We start from the raw sequence: 12,617 nt of genomic DNA, 5'->3' as shown, positions 1-12,617 counted from the left end.
TAAACATGTTAAAACTATATTTTTAAAAACAAACAACAGCTGTGCCTGCTGGTGTCAATAACAAGGCGTCTGTCCTCTCTGGGAATGTGTTAGCTGATTCATCTGAGGTTTGTTTTAACATAAACATTATTTCAGCTAGACTAACAAATTCGATTGTTTTGGAAAACATTGATAAGAAATTGGGTCATTTGTAGCCACAGCAGCAGCAGATGAAGCAGTTAATTATGAAAATTAGGGATTTATTTCCTGATGATCCAAAAGAACCCCATTGCCTCACATGATGTAGATGTCTGTGATTCTAAACGAATAAAGCAACATCCGTATCGCATGAACCTAGAAAAATGCAAACTTGCTGAACAAGAAATTGAGTATATGCTAGAAAATAGTAATATTAAGCGTTCAACTTTAGATTGGAGGTCACCTTGTGTTATAGTACCAAAACCAGATGGTAGTGTTAGGTGATGCACTGATTATAGAAAGGTGAATGCTATAAACAAGACAGATGCTTATCCCATCCATGGGGTGGATGATTGTGTGGACAAGGTGGGAAAAGCTAAGTCTGTAACAAAGATTGATCTGTTAACAGGATATTGGTGTGTTCTATTAACAGATAGAGGTGGAGAAATCTCTGCACTTGTAGCACCTTCTGGATTGTATGAATACAATGTTCTGCTATTTGGAATAAAAATGATCCAGGAACATTCCAGAGAATGATTAGTTCTTTAATTCAAGGGTTAAAACACCCATATGCCTACATTGATGATTTGGTCACGGGAAATGATACATTGGATGCTCACGTCTCTGTAGTGGAAAAGCTGTTTGACAGGCTTTCATAGGCCAATATTACAATTAACTTAGCTAAGTGTGAATTTGTCTATGCCACTGTGACCTATCTTGGTTATGTTTTTGGACAGGGCGGGTTGGCCCCTGTTCAGGCAAAAGTTCCGGCAATTTCTGAGGTTCCCATTCCAACCGGTGAAAAAAGGCTCTCATAATATATCTGGGAATGGTCGGATATTATCGCAATCTCTGTAAGGATTTTGCTGATATTGCTCTCCCATTGTCTAAGCTCCTAAAGAAGGGTGAAAAGTTTGTTTGGACAGAGCTTTGTCAGAAGGTATTTGATAAATTGAAAGCCATCTTATGTCACCACTCTGTGCTCAGGTCACCTGACTTTGCAAAGCCATTTTCTATAGCTGTGGATTCCAGTGTTGAAGCTGCAGGAGCAGTGTTATTACAAAATGAGTATTATGACGTGGTTGAACATCCTGTGGTTTACTTATCAAAGAAATTCAATGAGCATCAAGATATTACTCCACAAGAGAAAATGAATTGTTATCACTTATTTTGGCTCTGCAGCATTTTGATGTGTATGTTTGCCCAGCTCAGAAACGACTTGTGGTTTATACAGATCACAATCCATTAGCGTTCTTGAGTAACGTGAAAACAACAATCGACGGTTGCTAAATTGGCGTCTGATTTTGCGGGAGTCTGATATCCTGATAACTCACATTAAGGGCAAGGATAATATAATTGCCGGTTGTCTTTCCAGATGTTAAACTTGCAGTGTATTATTAATAGTAGAGTGGATTTTATTATTTATATACGCTTCTGCAATATGTTGTATTAGTCTGGTGGCATGCTATAAGATAACCGCAGATGTATTGTTTCCTCTCTTGAAGGTTGCAGTTTAAAACTTTGCTCTTCCAGTTCAAAATTTTCCTTTTTGTTGGGAGGTGTTACGAGAGACGCAGGCTTGTACTGTGGGTGTTACTTTGAGAGCGCCTAAGTGAAGCGGAACTATGACGTCAGTCATAAGCTGCGGCAGTCGTCTGCAGATTTAAAGCGAGGGAGAGGGAGAGGGAGAGGGATTGGAAAAGCTGTTGGAAGTTCAGTTTGGGGCTGTCATTATAAAACTGGGAGTTCCATACTCCCCCAGGACCAGAACATTGGGTTGTTATTACAACGGGTATGTAACTGTCACTTAGTATAATCCATATGTATGGCTTTGTTGGAGTATCCAGTGATGCCACTTTATTGGCCCTTACCTGGAATCGGGGTATTATGTAGTAACCACTTGAACACGATATTCCTGTGACCGTCATTTGGTGGATTTAGAACCGACTCGACCTCTGCTATTTCGTTCTACCAGTGTGGAACTTGTGGAATTCGACATAATCGCCTTCCCTCTAAGTTATATTCTGGATAACAGATCTCTCTCCCGTCACTTATTCTGTGGAGTACTAGATTTATTTTAGACTTTGAAATCTTAAGACTTTAAGAACTATTCTGAAACTTGACTGTTTGGGAGCTACGCACACATTTACACGCATAACACTGTTAACTTCCGTTGATTTCTTTTAATTTCCTGTATTATGAGTAGATACTAATAATGATGGTGGTTCTAACATTAGAACCTTACTCGCTTGTGATATATTGCCGCAGGTACGTAAGAAAGATTATACAATTTATCACGTACCCTGCGGGTTGCTGTAGGAGGGAGGACCTAAGTCATTTTGCATCATTGGAATCTCTTCCAAATTCGGTGGGACCTGTAATGTCGTTATGGAAATGTTTCCTCCTGTAGCACGACATGTTTTAAACTACAGTTGCAGCGAAAGTGAACTACAGTGCAAGAACACCTAGTTGAAAGGCTGTGGAGTCAGTTAGAGACAGAACATCTTTCACCTAGTGTTGAAAATCCTGTTAGTTTCAAAGTAATTATTCCAAACGATAGGTCTCGTGCGCGGATTGAGCTTCTAAATTGGAGAACATCTAATTTAGTCATCCGAAAGTACCTGATAAGTCGGAGGCTTTGAAAATTATCATTTTGAAGTTACACTGCTTGCACTGACAGAATAAAAAGTAAAGATAACAGGTGTAGAAAACAGTGCATATCTGGAGATGTGGAAGCTCTGGGTAAGAGAAACTGGAGGCAGGTAGGAGAAACATATGTATTTATGGAGTAGCCTTAATGCAATGGAACATTTAAAGGATTATTCTAGAACGCCATTGGAAGGCATATGTTTGCCTAAACAGACAAGTAAAGGTGAAGGATGGGGATACCTCAGATGTGTTAAGAACAAAAGCATTGCAAAGGACACAATTTGCCGTTTAGAAGAACAGAATGGGAATACATGTGTGGAGTCAAAAAAAAAATGGGCGATCAGAAATGAATTTTCTTTTGCATCTCTATTTAGTCAGTAGACAGCTACAGAGTCTATAGTAGTAAACGGCTACAGAGGCAAAGCGGCAACATCTTCACAGAGGAGGACGTATTTGCGGACCTGTTGCAAATTAGGGTGGATAAATCCCCGGGCCTGACAAGGCGTTCCATCGGACCCTGCTGGATATAAGTGGAAGCACTGCCGGCGTCTTAGCAGCGATAGTCTGCAGTAGGTGAGATATTGGAAGACTAGAGGATAGGTGATGTTGTTACTGTAATCATAAATCAGGAAACTATAGGGCAGTGTGCCTGGCATCGATAGTGGTAAAACTAATTGGAGGTATACTAAGGGAAAGGATATATAAAAGCATTTGTTTTGGCATGAACTGGTTAATAATTATGAACTTAGTGTCGTGCCTAAAAGGCTATCGAGGTCGTTACCCATAAAGTTGATGAAGTCAAGGCTGTGGATGTTGTTTACATGGATTTCAGCATGTCATTCGCGAGGTATTCAAGATTAGGTAGTAAATTGAATTTGACTTTGGCTTTGTGGAAGGGTCAAAGAGTAAATGGTTGCATCTCTGCCTGGAGGCGTTTGACGAAAGGAGAGCCGCGTGGATCGATATGTTGTACATTGTTTTTCGTCATCTATCTCAATGACCTGGTTGATAATGTCGTTAACTCGATCAGTAAAATGTAGGTATCACACAAAGATATGGGGCTGTAGTGGGCTGTGAGGAATGCTGTCATAGCTGGCAGCGGGATCTGGGCGAGCTGGAAAATTGAGCTTAAAGTGGCAGATGTAATTCAATTCAGTCAAATGCGAGGTTTTGCACTTCGGTCGGACCAACCATGGTAGGTCTTAAGCAGTGAAAGTTAGGGCACCGAGAAGTGCGGCAGAAGAAATAGTTCTGGGAATACAGGTCATTAATTGATTGGAAGTAGCGTCACAGGTTGATGGCGTCGTCATGAAAGCTTTTTGCGCATTGACCTTCATAAATAGAAGCACTGGGTACAGGAGATGGGAAGTCGTGCTGAAGTTGTCATCACTGAGATGTAAAGGTTAGAAATAGGACAAAAGAAATTTAAAAGGAAGTTGCCGGGTATTCAGGACCTGAGATATAAGGGAATATTGAATTAGTTAAGTCTTGGGAAATAAAATAGAATATTGAGAGGAAATTTCGTAGAGGTTTTATAATTAGGATGGGTATAGATAGATTAAAACAAGCAAGCGTTTTCCACTGACGCTGGTTGGGAATAAAAGCAGCAGTTAAGGGTGAAAGCTGAAAAGTTTGAAGGGATCTGTCTTCACTCAGAGTGTCATGACAATGTTTAACGAGCTGCCAGCAGAATTGTTGCATGCAAGCTCAGCTTCAAAGTTTAAAAGCGAAGTCTGGATATGTACATCGATGGGAAGGGTATGAAGGGCTCTGGTACCGATGCTGGTCGATGGAAGTAGACAGTTTAAATCGTTCAACACGGACTAAATAGGCCGAAGGGCCAGTTTCTATGCTGTTCTCTTCTATGACTCGATGACTCTATGACCCGGAATGTATTGGATGAGGCAGTGTAAGTTGGGATATTAAGCTTGCAGATAGCAGGAAGCTTTGCTGACTTAGAGGTAATGTAGAGGGTTGTTGTAGGCTGAAGCAGAACCGACACAGAATGCGGCGCTGGGCTGACAGATGCTTGGTGTTATTCAAGCCGGACAGTTGTGAAGTTAGATTTTAGAAGGAATCTTGGGATCTACACCACAGGTCCATCAAAGCTGCTGCAGAAATTGACATGGTTATTGCTAAGGCGTGTGGTGTGTTGCCCAAACAGAATAGATTACTTAGGAATCTCTTTGATAAGCATATGGAGCTCCGTGCGGGAGAGGAGATTTAGATTGATCTTAAAATAGGTTAGACTGTCGCCGCAACATCGCGGAACGGAGGGTCTGTGCTGCGTTTTATATCGAAACTTAAGCTTAAGTATATTAGTGTTTCCAAAGAAAGGTATGACGTATTATAATATTCTGCAACACCCTTAGGGATGACGGTACGAAACACTTCACAAGGTCTCGTTTCGTGTATCGGGGATAGAGTGGTTGCAATCCACGTGATGCTTCCCGAAGATCGCTGGGACAATCCTCCAACAATAACCGACCCAAAAGTGAGTACCAGCTGAAAGCTGACAATTGATTGTGTTGTGTCTGACCTCCAATCTCTAGAGACAGGTGGTCGGAAAGAGCCATGTAGAATGGTCTGATGATTACTTCGTTACCAGATGCTGAATTCAGGCACAGCAGCTTGACAAGGAGGTAAATCTAGAGTTGGCCCAGATGTTTGAGATTAAGACCCAGAGATCTGTCAGCACAGAATAAGATCCACATTTTCCTGGAGGGTATGGAATTCGACATCTCAAGACGTTTTGCTGTCCGTTATGAAAGAGCAGGTTTCGGGGTACTTAAAGGCATACTCTACAATAGGGCGAAAATAGAATACTTACGTTAACGGGAAATCATGCGTGAACAATATGTAGGTATTCTTTGAGGAAACAACAGGCGAGTCAGGAAAAGCCTCGGAAGTGTATGAATCTGAATCTGAAGTAGATGCAGTGAGCCATGTTGGGTGCGTTTCAACTGGAAAGATTGTTTATGTCCCGGGACACCAATGGGAGAGGAGGTGTAGGGACTTCAGAGGAAAGCTTCGCTGTTCCGGAAGCAAGGCTATGAGTGAGTGGATCTGCAGAGTGATCTCATATATGACTTGACACCTGATTGAATGGATCTCAGGTATGATCTGACATCTGTCTGAATGGAAAAATAGGGTTGAAAGAGGCGTCTGGTGAATCGAAATGTCACTGTTTCAATGTTACGGTGTTTTCATCTTTCAGATATTTATAACTCGCTTCCCGATGATGGATGTGTTCGCCAGGGTTATCCATGGGAGAGTCATGACCGACGCAAGTTATTTCAACCGCACGCTCATTGACCAGAATGCAAATGCTGACAATTCCATCTACTTCGTGTACGGCTGCCAGGGGTAGGTCGCACAGCGAGGCGTGTAGTTGGATCTTTTGTGCGATCAGTGGTTAATGGGCTGATGATTTTCTCGTTCAAGCGTTTTCCAGAAGGGAGACTACCGCGCAGCCTGCTCTACACTTTTCTAGAATGTGCTGGGCACAGCCCATAGATGAGGCCGTGTTTCCAGAGCCGACATATCATGCGCGCAGCTTAGTCACCTCGAGTCTATACTCTCCCAATATCCAGTTACAGCAAAATGCCTCCACATAGCATAATGGCACTCCCGTGGTGAGTGTGCAGAACACTTACTCCGAGGGTGAATCCATCACTCCCATCACGTCACTAATATCAAATGTCCTAACCCCCTGCAGTTACATCACTGGAAAATGAGATTTCACCCAAGTTAACCACCAGCCTCCCTTCCCTCTTGCCATCCCCATCTCGGTTAAGCGATCTGAATGCAATTGCTAGTCCTCTGAGCCAGCGGAGAGCATAAAGCAGAGACACACGTAGTGACCCGTTGTGGACGTCCAGACGCCGTTAGTCCCTATCTTTGTCCCGTCTTCCTGCAAGTTTACTTCACGTGCTGTCTCATTCAGAGCATTATCACTGTTCCATCTAAAGACAACACCTCGCATGAAAGCACCATGAATCTATGTGTATGACCTGCTGAGCGAACAGTGAACCACATCCCTGGGTTCAGCTCGCTGCACTCTAATGAGGATTCTTCACATTCTGGCGCAGCAAAACAATCAGCGGCCAAAGGCTCGAAATTTACGAATAAATGGATGCCTTTTTGAGCGAGGGTATAAATAAATCTTTAGGTTGCTCACGCCTACAGAGAGGGGGGATCTGCCCCCAGGTGAAGCCCTTCTCCTCATGCTGATCGTTCAAAGGGAAGGGACAGTTTGAAAGGCTGTGATCGACTCTAAAAGTGAATGCCTGAACCCGGTTTGATCAGAGAGCCCTGCAATCAATTCTTAAGCTCTTTAAAATTTCCTGACAGATTTCTCAGTCAAGATAGCTCCTGATCAAAACACTGCAGCCTCAATAATGACTCAAAAATTTCAACAGCTAGCAGTGCACGGAACGACTTAAAATCAGTTTTCGATAAGACCATGAAATGTAGAAGAACTATTGAACCATTCGTCCCATCGAATCTGTCCACCGTGTAATCTCGCCTCATTTGTTCTGCCTCTCACATCCTTTCTCCTATTTTATCCCTGTAATTTTTTCAACGTAAAAATCAAACCCCTATCAAACACCACCTTAAATAAACTCAAGAACTTGGCCTCCACATCTATGGCAATGAAATCCCTCAAATTCAGCATCCTGCAGCGAACGGAATTCTCCATCATCTCTCAGGCTATGCACTCTGCTCCAGTACCACAGTTCCCCATAGGAAACGTCCTCTCTCCATCTACTCTATCCAGGCCTTTCAATGGTCCATGGTTTTCCAGCTCATTCTTCAAAACTACCTGTATTGTTGAGCTGAGAGTCTGTCGATAATTTTATACCTTCTCATCCTTGAAACAGGTCTGTAGTTATGGGCAAAAAAAAATGTCTAACAGCATGTAAATGGATATGGAATCTTTTATGTGCGAGCGGGACGGTAAAAGAGCCAGCGCCGCGGCAGTATCGATTGGTTGTACATGCCCACGGACTGGTGGGAACACTCTGGCCGTGCCAGGTAGAAGGCTGGCTTATCACACTGCTCAACCGAGGAGTGAAACGGTGTGAAAGGCTGCACTGTGTGTCACGAGAGAGAAGCTTGGTCAGTGTTCCAGAGAACTCTCCGGTTCTGGCACAAATAGAGGGGAGGCATTTGGTGGAATTGTTGGACTTGATGTTGACTTCTAAGGAGTCAATGTGTCCAGAGTGAAGGTGGGCTGGTTTCCCGGCGCTGCCGCTGAGCATCTTTGGAAGGGATCAGGTGTTGAGTGGCAGTGATAAGGGAAGAGATGGTCACAGTTAACTGGATGATGTGGGGTCGCTAATTATTTATTTATTTTTCTCCCCAAAACCCCGATTAGGGTCTCAACGGCGTTCCCTCTTTCAATGGCAAGGTAAGTGGAAAGGGAATGTTGTGACTGTGATTAAGTCAGTTAATGAATCAGAGACGCTGCAATATCAGGTGGGTACCTCATGCTGACGGTCGGCCAGGAACAGAAAATACAGAACACTAGACCTCTCTGTTCGTTCTTTAGTCCTTGATTGTTGACGACTCAAAACCATCATTCCTCCAGAGCAGTCTTGTTGTTCTATTGTCCATGCGACTAAGAGTCCCTTAAATGCGCCTCATAGATATGTCCCTAAGAGGACTCCTAACACCGCGTTCCACACACCCACCATTACATACGCCTGTCAGCCCCTATACATCCCACTAATCACTTTAAAATTATATCCCCTGATTAGATATTTCCACACTGGGAAAAAAGTCTTTGTCTATCCGCTTGATCTATGCCGTTTGACTTGCACAACCCCGTGCAGTCGCCTTTCACCCACTTCGCTAAAAGGAAAAGCCATGGCTCGCTAAACATATACTCATATGAATATCCCTCTAGTCTAGACAGCACACTGGTAAATCTCCGTTGTTCGGCTTCGAAAGCTATCACATAATTTCTGTAATGAGGCGACCAGAACTGAGCACAATATCCCAAGTTTAATTGAGCGTCAACATCACCTCGCGGCTTTGAAATCAATCCCTCGACAACTGACGCCAACACCTCATACAGTTCCTTAACAACCTGTTCAACTTGGGCGACAACTTTGAAGTATCCATGCACGTGAACCTAAAGATGACTCTGTTCTTCCACACTGATAACGAGCATGTCACGAACCCTGCATTTTGCATTCAAATTCGTCTTTGCAAAGTGTATCACTTCACACTTTCCCACACTGTTCTCAACTTTGCCAATTCTCAGCCCAAACTTGCATTGCTCATTACCCTGTTGTAACCTACAACACAATCCACACTATCCGGAAATGTCATCTGGTAATGGACCAGCCCAATCACCCGCTTCCCGAAGTGATCTCTGTGGAACACCACTGGGTCACCGAACTTCAAACGAAATACCCTCCACCTGCTACCACACTCTGTTTTCTGTGGGTAAGCTAGTTCTATCTACAGCAGCCATATTTTTCTGCCGCCCATAACTGAGAACGTTTCGATAAACTTTTCATTAGTGTGCTTTGTATAATAAGTAAGAACTTGATTCCATTCCTGAGACATGTCCTGCTCCTGTCACAGCCATGCTGACTATTCCTGATCATACTATTGTTCTCCAACTGTCCAGAACTACTTTCGAAATAGATCCGCCAACAGTTTGACCGCACGACCCTTGGGCGTAGTGGTTTGTAATTCCCAGCGTTTTCCCTGTTTCTTTCCTTGATCAAGCGAATAACAGTTGGCATCGTCCAATCCTCTGATAGTACTGCGGTAGCCAGAGGACACAGAAAGGTCATCACCGAAGGCACGGCAGCATCTTCCGTCCCCTCCGGCACCAGGAACTGATGTATCATAATGTTCTCGGAAATTTCAGCTCATCCTCTTTCTTAACATCGATATGCTCAAGCATATCAGACGGTAATGCGTCATGCTCACAGTTGAGAAAAGCCCCTCTCAATTGTGAACACTGAAAGAAAATATCCATCAAGGACCTTGCCTTTCTTGCACGACCTCAGGCGCATATTTCCTGTGTTATTCCTGACCGGTCCTACGCAGTCATCCGTCTGTTCTTCACATAGGTGTAGACGGCCTTTGGGTTTATAAGCTCCTGCCTGAATACCCTGTAGTTCATTAGAAACCTGTCTGATCCCTGCTTCCTAAGTCTTAAGTCTGCTTCTTTCTCCCTCTTGACTATCTCTTGTCAACCATGGCTCGTTCACTCTACCATTGCCGACACTGTCTCAATGGGACAAACCTATCCAGAACAACATGCTAGCGCTTCCTAAAAAAGTTTCGTAATTCAGTTGTGCATTACCCTGTGTATATCTCTTCCCAATTTACGTTTCCAACTTCCTGACTAATAGCATGGTAATTCGCTCTCCCGCCAATCAACTAATTTATAATACTGTCTCTTCCTATCCTCATTCAATGCCAGGGTAAAGAATAGGAGTTGTGACATTGTCTGTGATAAGAGTTCTGGCAGCATTTCATCAAGAATATGGCAGGTGACTTGGTTCATTGGTCTAATATTGGCGTTTCCGTCAGTTGTACTGTCCACTGACGTGTCAGAAATCATTTGTGGATTCATCTGACAGATTCTGCCAGTCTAAACCATTTTCTTTCGGGAGGTTCCGGTCAATATAAGGGAAGTTAATGTCAGCATAATAAATGTCTTTATGATTACATCTTTCCAAAAATCTCTCTCTTGAAATGTTATTTGGTCTCTATTTGGCTATTTGAGTGCTCAGACTACATCATACGTCCAAGAGCATGTTTACTCTTCCTGTTTATGACTTCCATCCACATTGACTCACTGAATGATCCGACCAGGATTCCTCCAGTTGTGCTGCTGCGAGATTATCCGACTCTTCCACTTTACCCCAGTCCCGTCTGAAACATAGAAACACTGGAGCATCTAGAACGGAATCCGGCCCTTGTGTGAACAAAGTCTCTGTAATGGCCATAACTCCGTAGTTCCACATACTGAGCTGTTCTCTAAGTACATCTCCCTTGTTCCCAATACTTCTCGCATTAAAATTGGCGCAGTACTCCCCAACCGACTGTTTGTAGGTTCACTGCCTCTCCTTCCTCACAAGGTCCCTTTACGCCAATGCCCTATTGTCTGACATATCCCTTTGATTTTCACTCCCCTCCTGAACTGAGTTTCCGTTCCCCACCACCCCTATCAACTTTTCCCACCGGTTCAGGAGGCGAAATAATTACCGAAGCGGGTTTTGCGATACAGGATGCACCTTTATTTGGAAAGGTTGGAGTGATTAGGCATAGCCAGGGTGTCTTTGTAGAAGGGAATTCAAGTTCCGTAAATTTGATCAGGCGTTTTGAACAGATAAACAAGGGGTCTGACACGGTCCCAAATTGTAAGGTAGCTGAAAGGTGAGATCACGTGGATCCCCGGTGAGCTGGACAATTACACACATAAGAACACAAGAACATAAGAAACAGGAACAGGAGTAGGTCATCCGGCCCATCTAACCTGCCCCTTCAAATAAGACCATGACTGATCTGTCCGCAAGCTCAGCTCCATCTACCTGCCTTTTCCCCATATCCTTTAATTCCCTTACTATGTAAAAACCTATTTAACTATATCTTAAATATATTTTGTGAAGAAGCCTCAACTGCTTCCCTGGGCAGAGAATTCCACAAATTCTCTGGGAAAAACTGTTTCTCCACATCTCCATCCTAAATCTTCTCCCCTTAAACTTAAGTCAATGTCCCCTAGTTCTAATATCACCTACCAATGGAAATAACTTTCCTACTTCTATTTTATCTATCTCTTTCAAAATTTTATATGATTCTATAGGACCCCCTTCCATTCTTCTGAATTAGAGAGAGGATAGTCCCAGCTACTCAATCTCCCCTCAAAGGTTAACCCCTTCATCCCTGAAATAAGCCTGGCGAACTTTCTCCGCACTGCCTCCAAAGTCAGTATATCGTTCATGAAGTAAGGAGACCAGAGCTGCACACAGCACTCCAGGTGAGGCCTCACCAGTACCCTGTAGAACTGCACACAGCACTCCAGGTGAGGCCTCACCAGTACCCTGTAGAACTGCACACAGCACTCCAGGTGAGGCCTCACCAGTACCCTGTAGAACTGCACACAGCACTCCAGGTGCGGCCTCACCAGTACCCTGTAGAACTGCACACAGCACTCCAGGTGCGGCCTCACCAGTACCCTGTAGAACTGCACACAGCACTCCAGGTGCGGCCTCACCAGTACCCTGTAGAACTGCACACAGCACTCCAGGTGCGGCCTCACCAGTACCCTGTAGAACTGCACACAGCACTCCAGGTGCGGCCTCACCAGTACCCTGTAGAGTTGCAGCATGACCTCCCTGCTTTTGAATTCAATCCCTCTAGCATTGAATGCCAACTTTCCGTTTGCCTTCTTATATACCTGCAAGTCAACTTTTTGTGATTCATGGACAAGCACTCCCAAGTCCATCTACACAACAGCATGCGGCAATCATTCACCATTTAAATACTAATCTGCTCTTCTATTATTCATTCCAAAGTGGATGATCTGGCATTCCCCAACGTTCTATTCCATCTGCCAGATCTTGGTCCACTCATGTAACCTATCTGTATCCCTCTGCAACCTCTCCACATCCTCTGTACAATTTGATTTTCCACTAAGTTTAGTGCCATCAGCAAATTTTGCTACGCCGACCCCTGCGGTATCCCACTCACCACTGACTGCCAACCGGAGAAACACCCATTTATACCAACTCTCTGCCTTCTATTGGTTAACCAGTCCA

The 12,617-nt window shown here is 43.8% G+C and overlaps 1 protein-coding gene across 1 annotated transcript in view; it reads left to right on the top strand.

Annotated features, from left to right (window-relative positions):
- Positions 1-12,617, top strand: part of LOC140207580 (uncharacterized) — a 38,419-nt gene that overhangs the window by 23,985 nt on the left and 1,817 nt on the right. The window contains exons 5-7 of the mRNA XM_072276128.1: positions 5,199-5,320; positions 6,044-6,192; positions 8,207-8,239. Coding sequence (XP_072132229.1) covers positions 5,199-5,320; positions 6,044-6,192; positions 8,207-8,239 — 304 coding nt within the window. The remainder of the gene's footprint in view (positions 1-5,198; positions 5,321-6,043; positions 6,193-8,206; positions 8,240-12,617) is intronic.

The sequence above is a fragment of the Mobula birostris genome, chromosome 13 (genome assembly GCF_030028105.1).
Source record: "Mobula birostris isolate sMobBir1 chromosome 13, sMobBir1.hap1, whole genome shotgun sequence".
Lineage (NCBI taxonomy): Eukaryota > Metazoa > Chordata > Chondrichthyes > Myliobatiformes > Myliobatidae > Mobula > Mobula birostris.
This window is presented reverse-complemented; position numbering and strand designations above follow the sequence as displayed.